The 19,398-nt window shown below is 43.9% G+C and overlaps 1 protein-coding gene across 1 annotated transcript in view; it reads left to right on the forward strand.

Moving 5' to 3' along the window:
* Positions 1-16,745, forward strand: part of EFHD1 (EF-hand domain family member D1) — a 33,306-nt gene extending 16,561 nt beyond the window's left edge. Inside the window, exons 2-4 of the mRNA XM_077349280.1 lie at positions 6,521-6,668; positions 11,067-11,201; positions 15,200-16,745. Coding sequence (XP_077205395.1) covers positions 6,521-6,668; positions 11,067-11,201; positions 15,200-15,334 — 418 coding nt within the window. The 3' untranslated portion in view covers positions 15,335-16,745. The remainder of the gene's footprint in view (positions 1-6,520; positions 6,669-11,066; positions 11,202-15,199) is intronic.
* The last annotated feature ends 2,653 nt before the right edge of the window (positions 16,746-19,398 follow it).

The raw sequence follows: 19,398 nt of genomic DNA on the forward strand, positions 1-19,398 counted from the left end.
ATATAACATATAGCAGCGGTGGTCACAATTCTGATCTTAGTTCAGCCTGGTGGAGAGAATAATGTTCAGAAGAGGGTGGCACCAATACAATAGATCTAACCATGATCTCGATGTTAGAGTTCTCAATATTGGAGGGGATTCTCTAATGGATTAGTGGGAGAGCTGCCCTGGCCTCAACCATATGCTTGGCGGAAGAGCTCTGTCTTACAGGCCCTGCGGAAAGCTGGTAGATCCCGCAGGGCCCTACAGCCTAGGATGGGAGCTCATTCCACCAGGTTGGGGCCAAGACTGAAAAGGCCCTGGCCCGGGTCGAGGCCAGGCGAACATCCCGTGGGCCCGGGACAACCAGTAAATTCATACCCGCAGAGCGGAGTGCCCTGCGGGGGGCATAAGCAACCAAGCGGTCCCGCAGGTAGACGGGACCCAGGCCGCGTATAGCCTTAAAGGTCAATACCAATACCTTGAATCTGATTCAGAAACAGACTGGTAACCAGTGCAGATGACGAAGCACCGGCTGAATGTGGGCCCTCAAAGGTGTGAGGACCCTGGCAGCTGCATTTTGGACCAGCTGTAACTTCTGAGTCAAAGACAAGGGAAGGCCCGCGTAGAGCGAGTTTGTTGTTGTTATGTGCGAATTCGTGTCCGACCCATCGCGACCCCATGGACAATGATCCTCCAGGCCTTCCTGTCCTCTACCATTTCCCGGAGTCCATTTAAGTTAAGAGCGAGTTACAGAAGTCTAATCTGGAAGTGACTGTTGCATGGATCACTGTGGCCAGGTGTTCCGAGGACAGGTAGGGCGCTAGTAGCCGGGCTTGGCGAAGATGGAAAAATGCCGTCCGAGCTACATTGGTGACCTGAGCCTCCATAGAGAGGGAGGCATCAAATGTCACTCCCAAATTCCTGGCAACTGGTGCAGGTGTTAATTGCACCCCGTTCAGGCATGGGAGTCGCGCTTCCTGGTCCTGCCCTCTTCTGCCCAGCCACAGGACCTCTGTCTTGGAGGGGTTGAGTTTCAGGCGACTCTGCCTGAGCCATCCAGCTACCGCTTCCAAACAGCTGGCAAATGTATCCGGGGTGGAGTCCGGCCGGCCGTCCATTAGGAAGTAGAGCTGGGTGTCATCCGCATATTGGTGGCAACCCAGCCCATAGCCCCGGACCAGCTGGGCTAGAGGGCGCATATAGATGTTAAAAAGTGTGGGAGAGAATATCGCCCCCTGCGGAACCCCACAAGGGAGCTCACAAGGGCTCGACATACTCTCCCCCATTGCAACCCTCTGCGTCCGGTTCTGGAGGAAGGAGACCAGCCATTGAAGCGCAGTCCCCCTTATTCCAGCTCCGGCGAGGCGGTGTACCAATAACTCGTGGTCGACCACATCAAATGCGGTTGACAGGTCTAGAAGCACGAGAATGGCGGAGCCGCCCCGATCCAGCTGGCGCCGGATATCATCCATGAGGGCGACCAGCACGGTCTCCACCCCGTGGCCAGGGCGGAAGCCAGACTGGTATGGGTCGAGGGCCGAAGTTTCATCCAAGAAACCTAAGAGTTGGTCCGCCGCGGCCCGCTCTATCACCTTACCCAGAAACGCCAAGTGCGAAACTGGGCGGTAACTGGTGGGGTTCCGCGGGTCCAATGATGGCTTTTTCAGTAAGGGGCGTACGACTGCTTCCTTGAGCCCCTTAGGAAACTCTCCAGATATTAAGGAGAGGTTGACAATCTCCATCAAGGGGCCTCCTATCCGCTGGTCGCCTGATTTGAGCAACCAGGATGGACAGGGATCCAAGGGGCAAGTGGTCGCCCTCACTGAACCCAGTAACTTGTCCACTTTGGTTACAGAGAACCGCCTGAAGCCATCAAACACTAACCCCCTTGACGGCCACGGAGCTTCCAGTTCACTAACTGTATCAATCGTGGCAGGTAGGTCATGGCGGAGCGACAGGACTTTGTCCGCAAAATAGCTCGATAATGCCACACAGCTCAATTCCAATTCCCTTATCGTTTGTCGCCCTTCTTCGAGGGCGGTAAGTGATCTAATTACCTTAAATAATTGTGCTGGGCGAGAGCTTGCGGATGCGATTTCTGCGGCGTAGAAGTCTCGTTTCGCCGCTTTCACCGCATTCTCATACACCTTCATAAGCGTGCGATGAGATGTCCTTGTAGCTTCGTCACGAGTCTTCCTCCACACTCGCTCAAGCTGTCTCACTTCCTTCTTCCTCTCCCGAAGCTCCTGGGAGTACCATGGAGCCTGTTTGAGGCGAAGGTGGAGAGGGCGCCTAGGAGCAATCTTGTCAATGGCGGCCGTAAGGCGGGACTGCCAGTCCTCCACCAAGGCCGTCAACGAGGTGCTGGAGGGCATCGGGTCCTGCAGGGCATTCAGGAATCTCACAGATTCCATGAGTCTCCGCGGGCGGACTAGAATACGTCCGTCACCAAACGGAGAGGGGGTGGTATCCTCAGTCGAGCCTTCAGGGCATGGTGGTCTGACCATGGAACGATGTTATTCACCACCAGATCTACCGCTACACCTGCACCAAAGATCAAATCGAGGGTGCGACCAGCCTGATGGGTGGGACCAGCAACAATCTGCGAGAACCCTAGTGTCTCCATGGCTGACACTAGATCCAGGCCAAGTCCTGAAGACGGCGCATCCCCATGAACGTTGAAGTCCCCCAAAACTAAAAGTTTTGGGTACTGTAACATCCAGGCAGCCACCGCCTCCAGCAGGCCTGGCAGGGAATCTGGGGGGGGGGGGCAGTGGGTGATCGATACACCAGCCAGATCGCCACGTTCTTGACATGTGTTTTAACTGTATAGCTTTGCTTAGTTCTTTACAAATGTTTGTTCTCTTATTGTGTTTTGTTATTTCCCTGCACATTGAGTTTATATGAGAATGTCACAAACCTATTGTGAAGCCATAGTATTAACACCTAGAGGAATTTGATCCCCTTCTTTCCCCCCACCCCCCACCCCAGGGAGTCTTGTTCAGCTTATACCATTTATCAACCGAGGCTTTTCCTATTTCTACGGATATTACCTTGTTTTTCATGTGAAGAGACTAGGTCAATATCCCATTCCAACAAGAACCAAACAAAATGTCAAAAATAGGGAGTGTAAGCACTCAAGTTTCCCAGAAGTGTTCATTAGGTTAGATAGTTTAAAAAGTATGTGTTTCAGTTTGTGTTGAAAGAACCTCAAAGTCTGCAATTTGTAACTTTCTTAAAAATGAAGAGTAGATTGGTGATGTGTAAAATAGAATCCAGGATGTCCTAGAGCTGCCTAGAATAAAGAAGCAGAAAACCGAGTCTCTTTCTTTGAAAGAGCAGCAATCCATCAGAACCTTCTCAAAGCTATCCAAGAGCAGCAGAAAAACAGGTTGTCTTTAAGGAAGATGACCTAATGTTTATAGGGATTACAGTTCTTTCAACTTCCAGGTAATGCAGTCCAATTTGGCATCTATTAACTTGCTACTTGTAGAATCATCTAAAATGATTTTTTCAGTTTCATGCGTATAAGATCTGCTGCATTTTTTACAGTTATTTTTGGTGCCTTTTGTATTATCGCCGGTAGTAGTTTCCTGTGATTTTGAACTCTGTTTTCTATAAGAAAAATATAGTCAGATCTGCAGCCATGTGACTTTGGAAGCATTTTCACTAGAATGCTAGGTTTAGGGAAGGGGGGTTGATTACTTATTTCACATAAAGATAGATTCAGGTGGATAGCCATGTTGGTCTCTAGTAGCAGAACAAAATTTGAGTCCAAAGGCACCTTTAAGAATAACAAAGTTTTAAGAATAACAAAGCTTTGGTATGCATGCATAAAGTATTCAGACAAACTTATTTCACCTAAGGTGAGGCATCAACAAAGAGACAGCATAATTCATGTATTATGATTATTTTGTCTTTAACACTGATTGTAGAATAACAGGCTTCATTGAAATTCAGGGAGGCACTTCTTTCTGTAGTTTTGTAGCTTCTTGACAAAGAGCTAACATATGTCATCAATAGTTAAATAGTTGTATATAGGGCTGCAAAACAGCTTCTCCATTTGTAGAGAATGTTGCTATTCAGCTGTATTATGCAACCTTTACTTTCCACAGAATCTTCACCAAGCTTTTTTGGGCTGGAAAAACAAGTTTGCTTTCCTCATTCCACACCCACTGACTATATTTTAAAAAAATCTCTGTTCTGTTTCTCAGGACTTTGTAAGGAAGGAACCTTATCTCCTTTTGTGTTATTCAGCTGTTTCGTCTGCTGCCTGGGTCCTGCTGAATTGAGAACAGACTGAGTATTCTGTAGCTACTTAGTTTATAGAGGCTGCACAATTTTGAGAAACTGCTTTGAAGGGTGGCTCTGACACAGTGCACTGAACACCTATTGTCCTACAAGGGCAGTGCCTTGCTTTGCCATCTCAGCCCACTGCTGGCAAGACCCACTTTCTCACAATCCCTGCTTTGTATTGCTTGTGTGCTAGAATGACGGATACGTGAGACTTGTTGTGATGGCTATGGATCCCAAGTACAGTTAGTTAACCCATAGGGCTACTGCTTCTTTTGCGAAATGTCCCTGCTTGTTTTGACAGAAGCAGCATAAATAACATCCAAAGTGGCTGCTCTGCAGCATTATTCCTTTCTTAGCTAGTGGCCAAGTAAAATTCATTTCCACAAGCACAGGCTAAGTAGGTGTAGAAAGAATTGAGTTTCCTGAGACATGTTTATTGGCAAAATTAGTACAATGCCCTTCAGCCCCTTCAAAGTGGGTAACAGTTAAATATACATCATTAAAAAACATTAAAATCAAAACTTGTAAAATGTAAAAACACAGAAAAACAGTAATGTTGTGTGGGAAGAAAGGATCATTGGGAAAATGATAAGCACACACCCTCAAAATAAAATTCTTTACCTTTTGGCAGAAGGCAGTGGCAGAAGGAGACAGGAGAATCTCCCTAAGAAGAGCATTTCACAATTTTGATGTTATAATTGCAAAGGCCTTTTCATGAATTGCTACCCACCTGATCTCAGATAGCATGGGAATTTGAAGATGTCTGTAGCAATAGGGTAGTTTTGTATGGGAGTAGGCAGTCCTTGTGTATTGGTCCCAAGCTGTATGGAGCTTTACAGGTCAACACCTGCACCTTAAATGGTGATTAGGACCAAATTAGAAACTAGTGGACATGAGCCAAGACAGGACATGGTCCTTATGTTCTTGGTTGGAGCACTGTTTACCAGTTGGAAATTTCCAAACAATATTCAAGTGTAGCCCCATGTAAAACACATTACAATGATCTAATCTAGGTGTTACCACAGAGCTGGCGCCACAGTGGCCACATCTTTTCTGCCCCAGGAAAGGCCACAGTTGACAAACCAATTGAAGCTGGTAAAAAGCAATTCTAGCCACAGATGCTGCCTGCCTATCCAGTAGGAGGCCTGGTTCCAGGAGCACCCCAAAGCTATGAACCTGTATCTTCAAGGAAAGTGCAACCCCATCCAGAACAGGTGATGACACCTTAGATCAGCCTTTCTCAACTTTTTTTTTACCATTAAGAAACCCCTGAAACATTCCTCAGGTTTCAATAAACCTCAGAAGTGATGTGATTGTGCAAAATATGGTTGGGAAGCATAGCTGTGTACATGCCCATGCAGGGCTCTTCCCCTTCTCACCCCTCCAGGCCCATCATTGGCTATTTTGGGAGGGGGGGGGGAGTCAACATGACCACATATGGTATTGAGATCTGGAATTTTTTTGGAAATCCTCCAAATTGTTCAGGTCTTATAGACCTGAACTACAGAATCCCAACTAAATATATATTGCATACCCCTAAAGACAAATCAAAAGAGTAAACAGCCCATTTTGGATACATATGAACCACTCCCAACTGTTGATAGGTGAAATAGACTTGACATAAAATAGGTATAGTGCTGGATGAACCATGCTATATAGTTGCATGGCTCAATTAGAAAAATATGCAAGTGTAGCTAAACCAATTAATTGTTGTAAGGGGTGGGTCATGCAATATTAACGCCTTTAGTGGGTAACAAACAGGGCCTTGTTAAGTCATGTTTGGATAACGTTAAGCTTTTTAATGAATGTTAATTGGGATGTTTCTCATAGAATTCTATAGGAGAATAATCCAGGTCAGCCACAAAATGTCCTAGAAGACTAAAATGTTCTCCTACTAGTTTCTGAAGACTGTCATTTGAAATGTTAGCTTGTACATCCTATATCGGACTGTATCTGGCTTCCACTGACTGAGTATTGCAATCCCAAGATTTACCTGTTTATAATGCTAGTGGAATGTTTGGTATGTTCCAGATGGTCGTTGGAAGCCACTGGTCTCCAGCTTTATATTATATTTTTCATGTTGTATAGTGTGCTTAATAGCAGTTCACATGAATTTCAAAACATCCTAAATAAAAATGTCCACAATGAAAATAACTAGCTTGATTTATGTTATATGTAGAGAATAATCTGTTGGCCAGCCTTTAGTTTATGTCTTATGGTTTCTCTCCTCTCTCATCTTCAGATATGACTCAGGGAAGGATGGTTACATTGACCTTATGGAACTGAAGCTGATGATGGAGAAACTTGGTGCCCCTCAGACTCATTTGGGCTTAAAGAACATGATCAAGGAAGTAGATGAAGATTTTGATAGCAAACTCAGTTTCCGTGAGGTAAAATCCAGCACAACAGAAATGTAATTTACAAATATTTCTGGAGTATGAATGCAAAAGCTTTTTGTCACACACTGTTCTATCCATGCTCTAAATTTCAGTTTCTATAATTGCTTCAATGTTTAATGAAGTGGTTCCATTTTTATTTCTGTGTTTGTGGGACACCTTTAGGTATGGATTTATTGAGAACATTTAAAGCTGAGGTTTATCATCAGATTTTAATTAGTGCAGGAGGGTCTTCAGCAAAACTATTTTTTCATCATATCAGTATTTAAGTGGCACTGCAGTTTCTTTTTTGTGATTTTACTTTGACTGTGTCTCTTCAGCTTGTAACGCATGTGTGTGGCCCCCATATTTTGTAGGTGGCCCTGGTGGATCACATCAAGAGGAATCCATCTGTGTTGCAGTTTTATGGGATGACTACTGTGCTTGTGAGAATTCCACAGTGGACATGCCTATTAGCATTATATGAGACACACTGGAACTATCTGTTGTACTATTCTATTCATTTTTTCAAAAATTATCTGTGCCCCTTTTCCAGAGACCTGCTTAAGGCAGTTCACAAACAAAAAAGCAAAATCATAAAACAAAACTGTTAGACATTATGAATAATATAAAATGAAACAAGCTGGGGTGTAAAAACTGCACAAAAAATTTAGTATCCTAAAATGATGGTTATAAAACAGTCCTTGGGCTAGAACCAGGGCATAGCTTGAAATATGGAATCCTTGATTTGAAAGCTTCATAATAGCCTGGGATACGGATTATGCTGGGCAGGCCTCCAAAAACAAAGTGCCACCAACGAAAAAGCCCTGTCTTTGGTTCCTGCCCACCACGCTTCTGCAGGCATGGACACAAAAAGTACATTTTCAGATGAAGATCTTTGTTGGAAGGCTTGAACAACAACGGAGGAGGTATACTCCAGTCCTAAGATGTTGGGACTTAAAGGAAAGAAGTAGCACCCTGAATTTTTCTTGGAAGCAGCCAGTTGGCTTAGCTACTTGCACTGGAGTGGTGTGAGTTTTTCGTCATTCCCTTTCTAAAAAACACAAGAGTCGCTATAGAGTTGCAGGACCCCTGATTCAAGTTTCTAAACACATTATGCTTGTGGAATATATGCTTAAAAGTTGGAAAGATGTTGCAAAGTATCTTTTCAAAAGCCATGAAAATGATAAAAATGTGCTGAAATAATTTGCCATTTGTACAGAGCCCAGTCCCTGTGCATCGATGATGAACTTGGCAATTTACATCTATGATCTGTTCCCAGCTGTTTAGTGAGTCATTCCCACATGGTTTCAGTTGACCGTGTCAGCTGGTACAACAGCATATTTTCCTGCTCTGTCAGCCAAACAGGGGAACCTACCCAGATCTGAGGAGTCTTTCTCATTCTCCCACACTGGTCATGCTAGTATGCTTAGAGGCAGTGGCTTAATGTTCCCTGCACTAGAATGGTATTAGATCTCAAAGCTGCATGCTGGTAATCAATAGGCAAGCTAGGAAGTTTACTTATGAGTGCGGTGTAGAAAGGAGGAGGATGAACATACACACTTTTGAAGCTGCCTTATACTGAATCAGACTATCGGTCCACTGCAGTATTGTCTACTCAGACTGGCAGCACCTCACTAAGGTATTTCACATCATCTTCTAATGGATCTTTTTAACTGGAAGAATCAGGGATTGAACCTGGGACCTTCTGCATGCCAAGCAGATGCTCTACCACTGAGCCAGAGCCCGTCCCTGCAAATTCCTTATAGGTACCCACTTTTTATTATCTCTAAGGTTTAACACAGCCAAATTGTAAATCCAGAGATTGGCATTGTAAACAAACAAGACAGATCTTTCAAGAAATCTGGAAAAGCCCCAGGTTTACAGACAAAATGTGAAATATTTTAAAAGTACATAAGTGGCTTTTAAAAGCCTCCAAATGATAGAAGTAGCACCTGTACTTTGTTGGGATTACTAGGAAATCACAATAGTATTGCCAGACTACAAGCCTGGATACTTTTAGTAAAGTAGAGTACAGGACTTTTCCAGGACTGTTTTGGCCTTTGAAAGGAGACTCATCTTCCATGCCTGGCAACTTGATACCATGTGACTTGTGTGGCTCCTTAGGACTCACTGCTGAAAGCCAGTGTTGTTTAGTGGTTAGAGTTTCAGACCAGGATCTGGAAGCTCTAGGTTCAAATCCCCACTCTGCCATGGAAGCTCATTGTGTTACCCTAGGTTTTTTACAACTTCTAAGCTTAACTTACCTCAAGAAGATAAAATGGAGGAGAGAAGGAACAATGCAACACATTTTGGTTCCCATTGTTCAAAAAGGTTAGGTACAAATTAAGTAGAAAAAGAGTTGATTTTTCTACCAGAAGGAGTCACATAGTGGCTTACAATTGCCTTCCCTTCCTGTCCTAACAACAGACACCTTGTGAGGTAGGTGGAGCTGAGAGATCCTTGACATTATCGCTCTGGGAGAACAGCACTATCAGTGCTCTGATGAGCCCAAGGTCACCCAGGTGGCTGCATGTGGAGGAGTGGGGAATCAAACCCGGCTTGCCAGGTTAGAAGCTGCCACTCTTAAGCACTACATCAAGCTGGCTCTCTACCATCCTGAGCCTCAGGGAAGGGTGGTATATAAATGCTAAATAAATAAATAATAAGTAAGTAAATAATAAAGGTAGTTGAAGATGGGTGGCCGAAGGTAGCTGGTGGTTGGTTGGGAAGAACAGAATAAAGCAGGGAAAGATTTTCACGAGAGGGAAAGAGGATATAGTATGTAAAGGGGAATAAAGGGATAACAGGTGCCTCCTGCAGATTCTTGAAGGTTCTCCACTGTTCAGCTGGGCCTGGCCTGGTGACAGTACTGCTCAATTCAGCCAGAATGTAACCAGGGAGAGGCTGCCAGGAGAAGGGAAGGAGGGAAAGCGGAAGATTGGGGTGAGGGGGGTAATGGTGGATAAATTGGTGGGTGCAAGAGAGAGAGAGAGAGACAGAAGAGGATAGAGGTGCTTTCAGAAAATTGGAGAGAAAATGAGATGCTTGTCAAGTCCTTGCTGTTCCCCTGTGTATGTGTCTTGGCTGAAATGCTTGTCCAGCTAACTGGACGTTTAAATAAACACTTTTTGGCAGCTATGTACACCAACTAAAGAGAAACACTTTGGAGGGAAGCAGTTAAACCCCAGTTCAAATCCCACTCAGCCATGACATTCCCTTGGGTAACCTTGAACCAGTTATACTCTCTGAGTCTTAATCTCCTGGGTGATTGTGAATATAAAATGAAGGAGGAGGGAGAACCATGCACTCCTTGGAGGACACAAAAAATAAAATTGTTGGTGGCAGTGGTAGTAGTTTTTACTCACAAAAGCACTTTTTTTTTTTTTTTACACATGCTTATAATTCAGAGATTGTCAGACCTTCTCCTTGTACCGGGCTTCTTTTAGCATGGAAAGAGTTCGTTCATCAGTATGACAAGGCATCAGCCAAACTTGGAAAGTAAAATTGCTATGTGGTGGAGCATTTGCTTTCCATGCAGGAAGTCCCATGTTCAGTCCCCTTCATTGCTAGTTAAAAGGCAGCTGGGCTGGGTGAGTTCTGCCTAAGACCCTGGAGAGCTGCTGCTACTCATAAACAATATTAGACTGAATGAATGTTCTGACCCTGCTTCGTATGCTTTAAGCTCGCAAAGGAAACTTTAGTCAGTCTCTCCGCACGAGGAACAAAATGAGGATCTTGGAGAGAAATCCAGAAGTAGGGTGTGATCGTCAAGCCAGAGAGCCCTTCCCTTCATCACCACCCCTTTTTTGGCCTCTGTGGTGAGTAATGGCAATGTCTCAGTTCAGAGACGTGTTGGGCTCAAGAATGCGAATCAGCTCAAGGACCTGTCGAGCTGTGGTCCTGAAAAATTAGCTGGGTGAATGTTCCTATCATACATTCGGAACTTGGAAACAGCCACCCGTTTAATGACCTTTCCCCACCCATCCCCAGGAGACTTGGAGATTTTTAAACTTCTCTTTTGAAAAACTACATTAGTAAGCAGCTGGGGGTGGGGGTGGGGGTAAGCTTGGGAACAAAGGGTTCTACCAGATGCCTAACTTCCTCATGAAAGGAACTGGATGTGGTTTCTGGCATCCTGAAACTCTGCTGTCCTCTAGTGAAGGAATGCATGTTTGCACCAGATGAACAGTGAAATCAGTGCCAACAACATGGTGGGTGCTTATTCTGAAACAGCCTGATTAACTAGAGCAATGGAAGTCTTCAGTACGGTAACCAAATGAATACAAAATACAATTTTACCATTGATTTTTCTCTCTCTAGAAAGGTTTATAGCATCACCCAGCATGCTTATATATTGGGGTCATTCAATTACATTTCCTAAGCAATTCTTTTTCACTCTTTCTTACTTAGTTCCTGCTCATTTTTCACAAAGCTGCAGCTGGAGAGCTTGAAGAAGACAGTGGTTTGATGGCTTTGGCGAAACTCTCAGAGATTGATGTTGCCCTTGAAGGGGTAAAAGGAGCCAAGAACTTCTTTGAAGCAAAGGTGAAAAAAACAAACAAAAAACAGAACTTTTGGAAATGGGAGGAAACTAAAGCTTACTGGAATTTCATAAGTCATTATAGTGTTACCTAGTAGAGCACCTGTTGGCTTTCATACTAGGAACTATATCTTATACATAGGATTTTATTAAAAAGTAGGCTTCCCTCTTTTGGACATTTTGTCAATGCCTCAATGATCTCAATGGGGAGAAACCTCAGGTGTATTTCCAGTCTAACACCACTTTCCTCCTATATTGTGCACACCATGTGGTAGTTTGTACATGTCTCTCTTCTTGACTTTGGAACGGATAGATCAAAAGACTTTCTTAGAAGGAATTTATTTATATCACAAGTTTTTTTTTTTGCTTCAGAGAGGAACCTCCCAACTAGAAAGACTTTGAATTGTCTTTATTCTGTTGGACTCAAGTGCTGGGGTGGGGAAGGGGCAGCTATGATCCTCATCTCAAGATGAAGAGATGTTTACATATTGCTAGCATATCTAAGTGGCAGCTTTTTTGGGGTGGGGAAGGGAGGCTTAAGGGCATCCATGCTTCTGCCCTAAATAACTACATTATTCACTCTGCCCTTTTTTGTGCTTGCACAGCTTCAGAATTGAAGAGGGGAAGGGGGTTTACAGCACCCAGTTCCCCTCCTTTTGACTGGGCCTCTTTTGTACAACCTGGAAAGAGAAGCCAACCACTTCCTTGCTGTACTGCTTCTGTGCTCCTTATGCAGCTGTTGCAGTGGGCAGCACATGCTCAGCCAATTCCCCTGCAGTCTCCTGGGAATTTGCCATCTCATGAGCCCTTGGGAGAGAGGAAATCTTGGCCCTGTAGCCTGTTTTCAGCTCCCATTACCCTACCAAAACTGCCAGCAGCTGTTGCTGGTGATTGACGTGATTACATCACTGATGTGGCAATGTTCCTGTCCTTGCTGCTTTTGCGTTGGCTGGCTTGGCAGCTGGTGGGTGAGGTTAAGTCCAGGCCTTACAGGGCGCATACTGGGGTACTGCTGTTCAGTAGTTCTCTCAGTTTGCACCAGATGGGGGTGGAGTGACATAGTGGAGTTAGGCCTGCTCCTGGACCTGTTTGTGTAATGTTCTCTATTGTTCCATATGATCACAGATTGCTCCCAAATATCTGATTTCAGTATGTATGTATAGTAAATATAAAATTGATAAAATCCAGTATTTGGTCTGACAGGGAATTCTTGGAGAAAACTTACTCATATGTCAGCTGCTTAGTGACTCTGCCTTAAGCCTTGAAACAAAGACAGGAGGACGGGACAGCAAGCCCCTTTTTACTTAGGCATGCCCACATGCTTGCCATATATCATCATCATCTTTAACCCGCTCCGCGGATTAAATAATTCATTAAGGGCCATGGTGGCGGGCCCTGTCCGTGATGAGGAAGGGTGCCCATAGGCCCCTTCCCCCGGACTGACACGCGAAGCGCCTGCCGATTGGGCCCTCCGAGTGTCCGTTCGCCGCCAAGGGACCAATTGTGAGCTGCGCACAGCGCGGCTCCCGATTGGTCCCTTGCCGCCGGACTCAAACTGGATGTAGTTGCAGGGGTTCTTTTGCCTCCTGTTTCATCTGCACAACAACCCCATGTGGTAGGCCTCAAACGTTTCCTCTGTCTGACAATCCTGTTCAGTGGGCTTCAAGTGTTTCATCCCCCTCAACAATCCTGTCCATTCTCCAAATCAGCCATTTTCACCTGGGGACCTGATCTTTAAAGCCTGGAGATAAGCAATGATGGTGGAGATGAAGGATGGCCTACAGACTGAGGTGGAGGTGGAATGCTGTCGATGTGTTCTACCTGGGCAGTGAGCTCTGGCCAGCCCTTACCAGCATGTTTTCTAGAACCTGTTGTATTTTTGAGCACAACAAGCTGCATTGGTCGTTCTACATAAAGGATATGTAGAGTGACGTGGAGCACTTTGATACAAAATATTGTAATTCTCCAAGTGGTACAAGCAGGAAGATAGGTTTAGGATCAGATCCTCAACACTGGTGCATGGCAGTGTGTTAGGGCTGTAGGCTCCCTTCACTCTGTGTGTATTAATATTTTGGATGCATCCTTAGCAAAACTTGGCTGGGCTAGGGCAGTGGTCCCCAACCTTTTTATCACCGGGGACCACTCAACGCCTTTTACTGAGGCCCAGTGGGGGGTAGTTTACTCCTCTACTCTCAACCACTGCCCTAGCGCTCTCTGATTGCTATGGTAATGTTTAAACATCCCTTCAAAATAAGATACAGACACGCCACAACAATGAAGTGTGTTGTAAAGGGCTGGGGGGGATGAAGTAAAGGGCCGGGGGGGGGGGGAGAAGGCGTCCTTCAGGGCCCACCTCCAATTAGTCGAAGGACCACATGTGGTCCGCGGCCCACAGGTTGGGGATTGCTAGGCTAGGGAACTTGTTCAGGGATGTCTTGATCATCAGAAATAGGCCAAGCTCCTTCTAATGCAGTCTTTTTCAACTTTTTTACTGTAGGGAACCCCTGAAACCTTCTTTGGGCTTTGAGAAACTCCAGAAGTGGCGCAATTGTGTAGAATATGATTATGAAGCATAGCTGTGTACATTCCCACTCAGGACCCCTCCCCATCCCACCCCCTCCTTGGCCGTTTTGAAAGGGGGAAACAGGTCGACATGACCATATATGGCCATAAAACCTGATGAATGTTTAACACATTTTAAAAATATATTAAAAATTACATACCACCACCCATTTGGAAAACCCTTCCAGGGCCTTCAAGAAACCCCAGGGTTTCACAAAACCCTGGTTGAGACAGCCTGCTCTAATTGTTAGTCATGTTTTCTCCAAAGGAATCTGGCTGTCACAGAGTAATGACACACAGGGCTGGGCCATCAATTCTTTCCCGCACTCTGGAACAATAAGGACAAAGGAAGCAACAGTGTCTGGCAATTGGCTAATATCTTAAGAAGAAGAGTTGGTTCTTATATGCCACTTTTCTTTACCAGAAAGCATCTCAAAGCAGTTTACAATCACCTTCCCTTCCCTTTCCCCACAACAGACACCCCCTGTGATGTAGGTGAGGCTGAGAGAGCCCTGATATTACTGCTCGCTCAGAACAGCTTTATCAGTGCTGTGGCAAGCCCAAAGTCAGCCAGCTGGCTGCATGTGGAGGAGCAAGGAATCAAACCCAACTTACTCTTAACCACTACACCAAGCTACCTCTTCAACGACCCTTTATACTTGGAAGTAGTTTCCCCTTAATGTCTTTTCCCAGTCAAGTCATCCTTTTGGCAGCTTTTCCCTATCCTTATTGCTGGCACATCATACTCCCAGTAGGGTGGGTCTGTCTCGCCCAAGACAGGGCAGAATGCAAATGTGGGTAACACCTGAGGAACTCCCCAGTTGTTTCCCAATGAGCCAATTAAGGCTTCTTTGTCAAAGACTGGCTCACTCATTAGCCATGTTTCCATTTTATTGTCTCATGCTGGCAACACATTGTCTTAGAAGCTAATAATCCAAACCTAGCTCTAGGATACATTTTGGGTATAAAAATACACCACTTGGCTCAGACCAGTGTGGTGGTTTGGACCTAACATTCACCTGGAATTGTATGCTAGCTTGGTCTTTGCTGCTTCTCTACATGGACCCCCATTGGACTTCTGTACGTTGGATGGTAGCTCTTCAAGCCTTTGCTGACTGAAAAACTTAATCCTCTGTTGCAACCGCTCAGCTTTTAATTTTCTTCTGTGTGCTTGGGTGGATGTTAGGGACTTTATATTTTTCAATAATAATGCTTTTAAAATTAATTTCTAATGTGAGCAGCAGTGAGGGGGGCCGGGCAGGAAAGCTCCATTCTGTTAATGGAAAATTTACCCAACCAAAGGTATTTTTTTTAGAGGAAATGGGTTATTATGAATTTCCTAAAGAAATTTCGCCATCAGTCTCATGTTACAATTTACCAGACCTTAACAGTCCTGGAGAAATGACAGGCCTTTCTTTACATTTCTACCACTGCATTATAGGTTCAAGCATTGTCTTCGGCCAGTAAGTTTGAAGCAGAGATCAAAGCAGAACAGGATGAACGAAAACGTGAGGAAGAGGAGAGGAAGCACCGCAGAGCAGCTTTCCGAGAGCTCAAGTCAGCATTCAGTCAATAACTGAGGCACCTCATTTGCCACCTAAGACTGGCGTACATTCTTACAAGCTGTGCTGTGGACTGGGCACCCACCTCAAGAGGAATCATAACAGATCTGAAGCTCTTTTTAAAAAATGAACAAAAAAGCTGAGCTGGTTGCAAATATGTCACAGAAAGTAACATTTGCATCATGCCAAAAATGGCTCAGATGACTCTTTACTGTAATAGGTGTGGCCTAGAAGAATGAAAACATTCTAATGCTGAAGTCTGAGGCAGAAGATTGGAGCACCTAATAAGTAACATTTGTACTGAACAAGTACATCTTGGTCAGAAAATAGGTAGAAAATCGTATCTTATTCTCCCTTTTTATTCTGAATGTCCCTGCCTCATAGTTATATAACTCTTACGTTTCCCTTCTGTATATCTTTTAATTCCTCTTTAATTTCCCCAAACCATTTATTGCTTCCAGGGGAGCAGGTGCTTCTTTTAGATATAACCTGTATTTCTTTTGTGTGCAAACAATTGTGCCAGACCCTTGCACATGCTAATTTCCTTTCATGTGCTCTCTGTCCTAGCAAGCAGGCTTCTGGGGCAGTCTCATTAGTGGGGGTAGGGAGGAGTGTCTTTTTAATATAATTTGACTTTGAAACAATGCCATTTAAATGTTTAAGCAACAGCAGCCACCTTTTCACGTGCGTGCATAAATGGCTCTCTTTTAAGCAAAAAACAAATCTTACTAATAGATTTTCTGATTCTCATCTCTGGTCACATCACATTGCATCTAAGGTGTTGGGTCCATATCCTCTTTCCTCCAGTGTGGAGGGGATAAATTTGACACTGAAGTGGGTGGGATTGTTTGGTGGCACATCAGTTGGCCACCTCTGGAGATCTTCTACCCTCTTATGGTCATGTGTGGGAATGCAACTACTTCTTTAGAGCTATTACTTTATTGAAATTGTCAGTTACGTTTGGCAGTGTTTCTGCTTTGAAAGGGAAATAGAGTTTAGGTTCCAAAACAAGGAAGTGGCATGTTAATACTGTCCAATCGGCTTGTACTATATTCAGAACAGACATGTGTATACATGTCTATTTATATACAGGAGGGGGGATGTCAAGTTCTTTGTCAAATTTGTTCTCAGTCCATGTAACAGATACCACATTCTGGTTTTTATTTTCACTTTGAGTTTTTAGCTTCTTACACTGTGATACTAAGCTGTGAGCGTGGAATAGCAAAAGGGGGTCCATCATATTCTAAACAATGAGTGGGAGAACCACTAAACAATTAAAACTTTATTTGCAAGTCCACAGATTATATTTGATAAAAATCACACTTTTTAGCTATATTTATAATAAATGTTTTATACAGTACAAAGGTTGAATTATTTTTCTTCTGTTGCTTAGTTATACAAATAAAACATTTCTAACTTGCCAAATGCTAGCATGAAATTGTTTGTGCCATCTTCTGTTTCAGAATTTGTTGTTTTAGATCTCTACTCTGAAACATGTGTCTGTACTTCATATCAAAGTTAAGAGATGTACTCTAATATATTAATGATAGCATAGAGTAGTTGCACCAAGTAAACTCTTGGTTTACTATTCTGACCTTAATGCTCAGGAAGCCACAAAGACTAGTTCCTGAAAGTGTCAAATAATTGTATTTCTACCAATTTTTACCAATGCCAAGAGTGTGGGCGGGACAATATTCTGAGGGGCATGCCTGGTTATCCTAGAGCAGTCTTTCAATTTTTTTATCATTGAGAAACCCCTGAAAGATTCTTCAGGCTTTGAGAAACTCCAGAAATGTCAGCAGGATACACCCTCCTATCATGCCCCTAGAAGTCACATGTCACCAGAAGTGCCATCACCCAGACACTCCCACCGGATGTGATATCACCAGGCCAGTCCCACAGGACAAATATTTTCAGATGATTTGTGAACAGAAACATATCTACACTCTGGGCTGGCTACCTGTTTGTTTTTCATTAAAGTGAGCCTGCAGAAACAGGACTGGGGCTGGTCTATGCTGCTGTGTCCTCTCACCCCCACAGTAAAATTGAAATGAGAGCAAACACTGGCAGGGGCTCATGGGAATTGTAGTCCATGAACATCTGGAGGACCACAGGTTGACTACCCCTGTTCTAAGATACATAAAGTGGATAAGATGCCTTGGCCTGTTCAATTGTTTCTGAGAGTGAACCATGTGTTCCTTTTTTGCATGGTGTGGTAGCTGTTTTGATTGTGACAAAGAACCAAATATTCTCATTTTAGCTTTGGTAAAATTCATAGAATCATAGAGTTGGAAGGGGCCATACAGGCCATCTAGTCCAACCCCCTGCTCAACGCAGGATCAGCCCTAAGCATCCTAAAGCATCCAAGGAAAGCGTGTATCCAACCTTTGCTTGAAGACTGCCAGTGAGGGGGAGTTCACCACCTCCTTAGGTAGCCTATTCCACTGCTGAACTACTCTGACTGTGAAAAATGTTTTCCTGATATCTAGCCTATATCATTGTACTTGTAGTTTAAACCCATTACTGCGTGTCCTCTCCTCTGCAGCCAACAGAAACAGCATCCTGCCCTCCTCCAAGTGACAACCTTTCAAATACTTAAAGAGGGCTATCATGTCCCCTCTCAACCTCCTTTTCTCCAGGCTAAACATTCCCAAGTCCCTCAACCTATCTTCTTAGGGCTTGGTCCCTTGGCCCCAGATCATCTTCATCGCTCTCCTTTGTACCCTTTCAATTCCTGGTGACCTGGATGAGCATGCTGCTTTGGGAGCTATTGTGAAATTTGAAAGGTATAAAATCTGTGTGTATGGGTTTTGTAATGTTTGGTTTCAGCTAGAGACAAAGAATTAGATCCATTGGCAAATCAGACCTAATGGAAGGGATTCCTGTTAGTGGAGTGGACCTTCCTTTCCTGTCCACTCCTGCAGAAGGCCAAAATGCCCTTTGAATTTCTGCAGGGAAATAGGACATTCCTAGAAGTGTTGGGGGGGGGGGGAAGCTAGAGGTCTCCATCGAGGAGGGAATGTGCAAAAATAACCCGACTTCCATCAGTGGAAGCTTCAACTGGATCCAAGCTAGTTCTCAAAACTCTTACCAGTTGCCACTGCCTTCAAGAATAAGTAGGAAGAAAGAAACCACAAGTGCACCCAAGGCAGTTCATTATAGACAAAACAAAGCTTTTATTGAATTGTACTTGGGTCAGCAGCTTTTACTTCTGGTAATATTAACATAAGTACAGGTTCTGTTTCTTACATTCCTGGTTGTTTCATTGCCACCTGCTGAACTATCTCTAAGCAATGTACAGAAATGAACATGTTAGTGCCCCAGCAGAACACATGTTCAAATGTTAAGGACTAATGAAATGAGAAACTCAAGAATGAAAGGGGCTAGCTGAGGCTAAAACAGCTTCCACTTGAATTATCTCCACTGTAAAAAAAATCCTCTTTTTTTACTAGCCATGTGGAAATTGTTTGCTATATACCTAACCTTCCTCTAAGGGTAACTGATATTCCGAAAAGGCTTAAATAATGTAAAGTGATCTTGCACCAGTAATTTCTGGACTCATATCCCACTGCTGAAGCAACACTAGAATGGAGGATAATAATTAGTAGATGTTGTTATTTCCAAGAACAAGTATTTGAACAGAATGCTATGAATAAAACCCATTGTTTTCAGGACAGGAAGAACTAGACAACATTAACGATAAATTCAGATTCCTTAAAATGCCTATATAATCCAAGTAAATGGATTGGTTGCTCTGATGATACAATTGTTCTTCTTACTTAATCACTTCAAATCAATCCTTCTGTATTGAATGGCGTGAAGATATTTCAGGTTTGGAAGAATCATTCAGAACAGATCAGGGAGGGTTTTTCTTAGGGGCATTTGTTTTATCAGCATCTTCATTATCCATGTGCCTTTTTGCAAGGCATGAATTGTCTTTTGTACTTGCCATTTTTTCCAGCCTGCTTGCTTTAGCTGTACCAGTCTTGTGGAAATCTAATAGAAGCAATTCAGTTGGTGAAGATAAGCAAAGGCTAAATGCCAGTGGGGTAGCTGCTTGCAGTGAAAACTGAAAGAA

This window comes from Paroedura picta, chromosome 8, assembly GCF_049243985.1.
Source record: "Paroedura picta isolate Pp20150507F chromosome 8, Ppicta_v3.0, whole genome shotgun sequence".
In the NCBI taxonomy this organism is placed as follows: Eukaryota; Metazoa; Chordata; class Lepidosauria; order Squamata; family Gekkonidae; genus Paroedura; species Paroedura picta.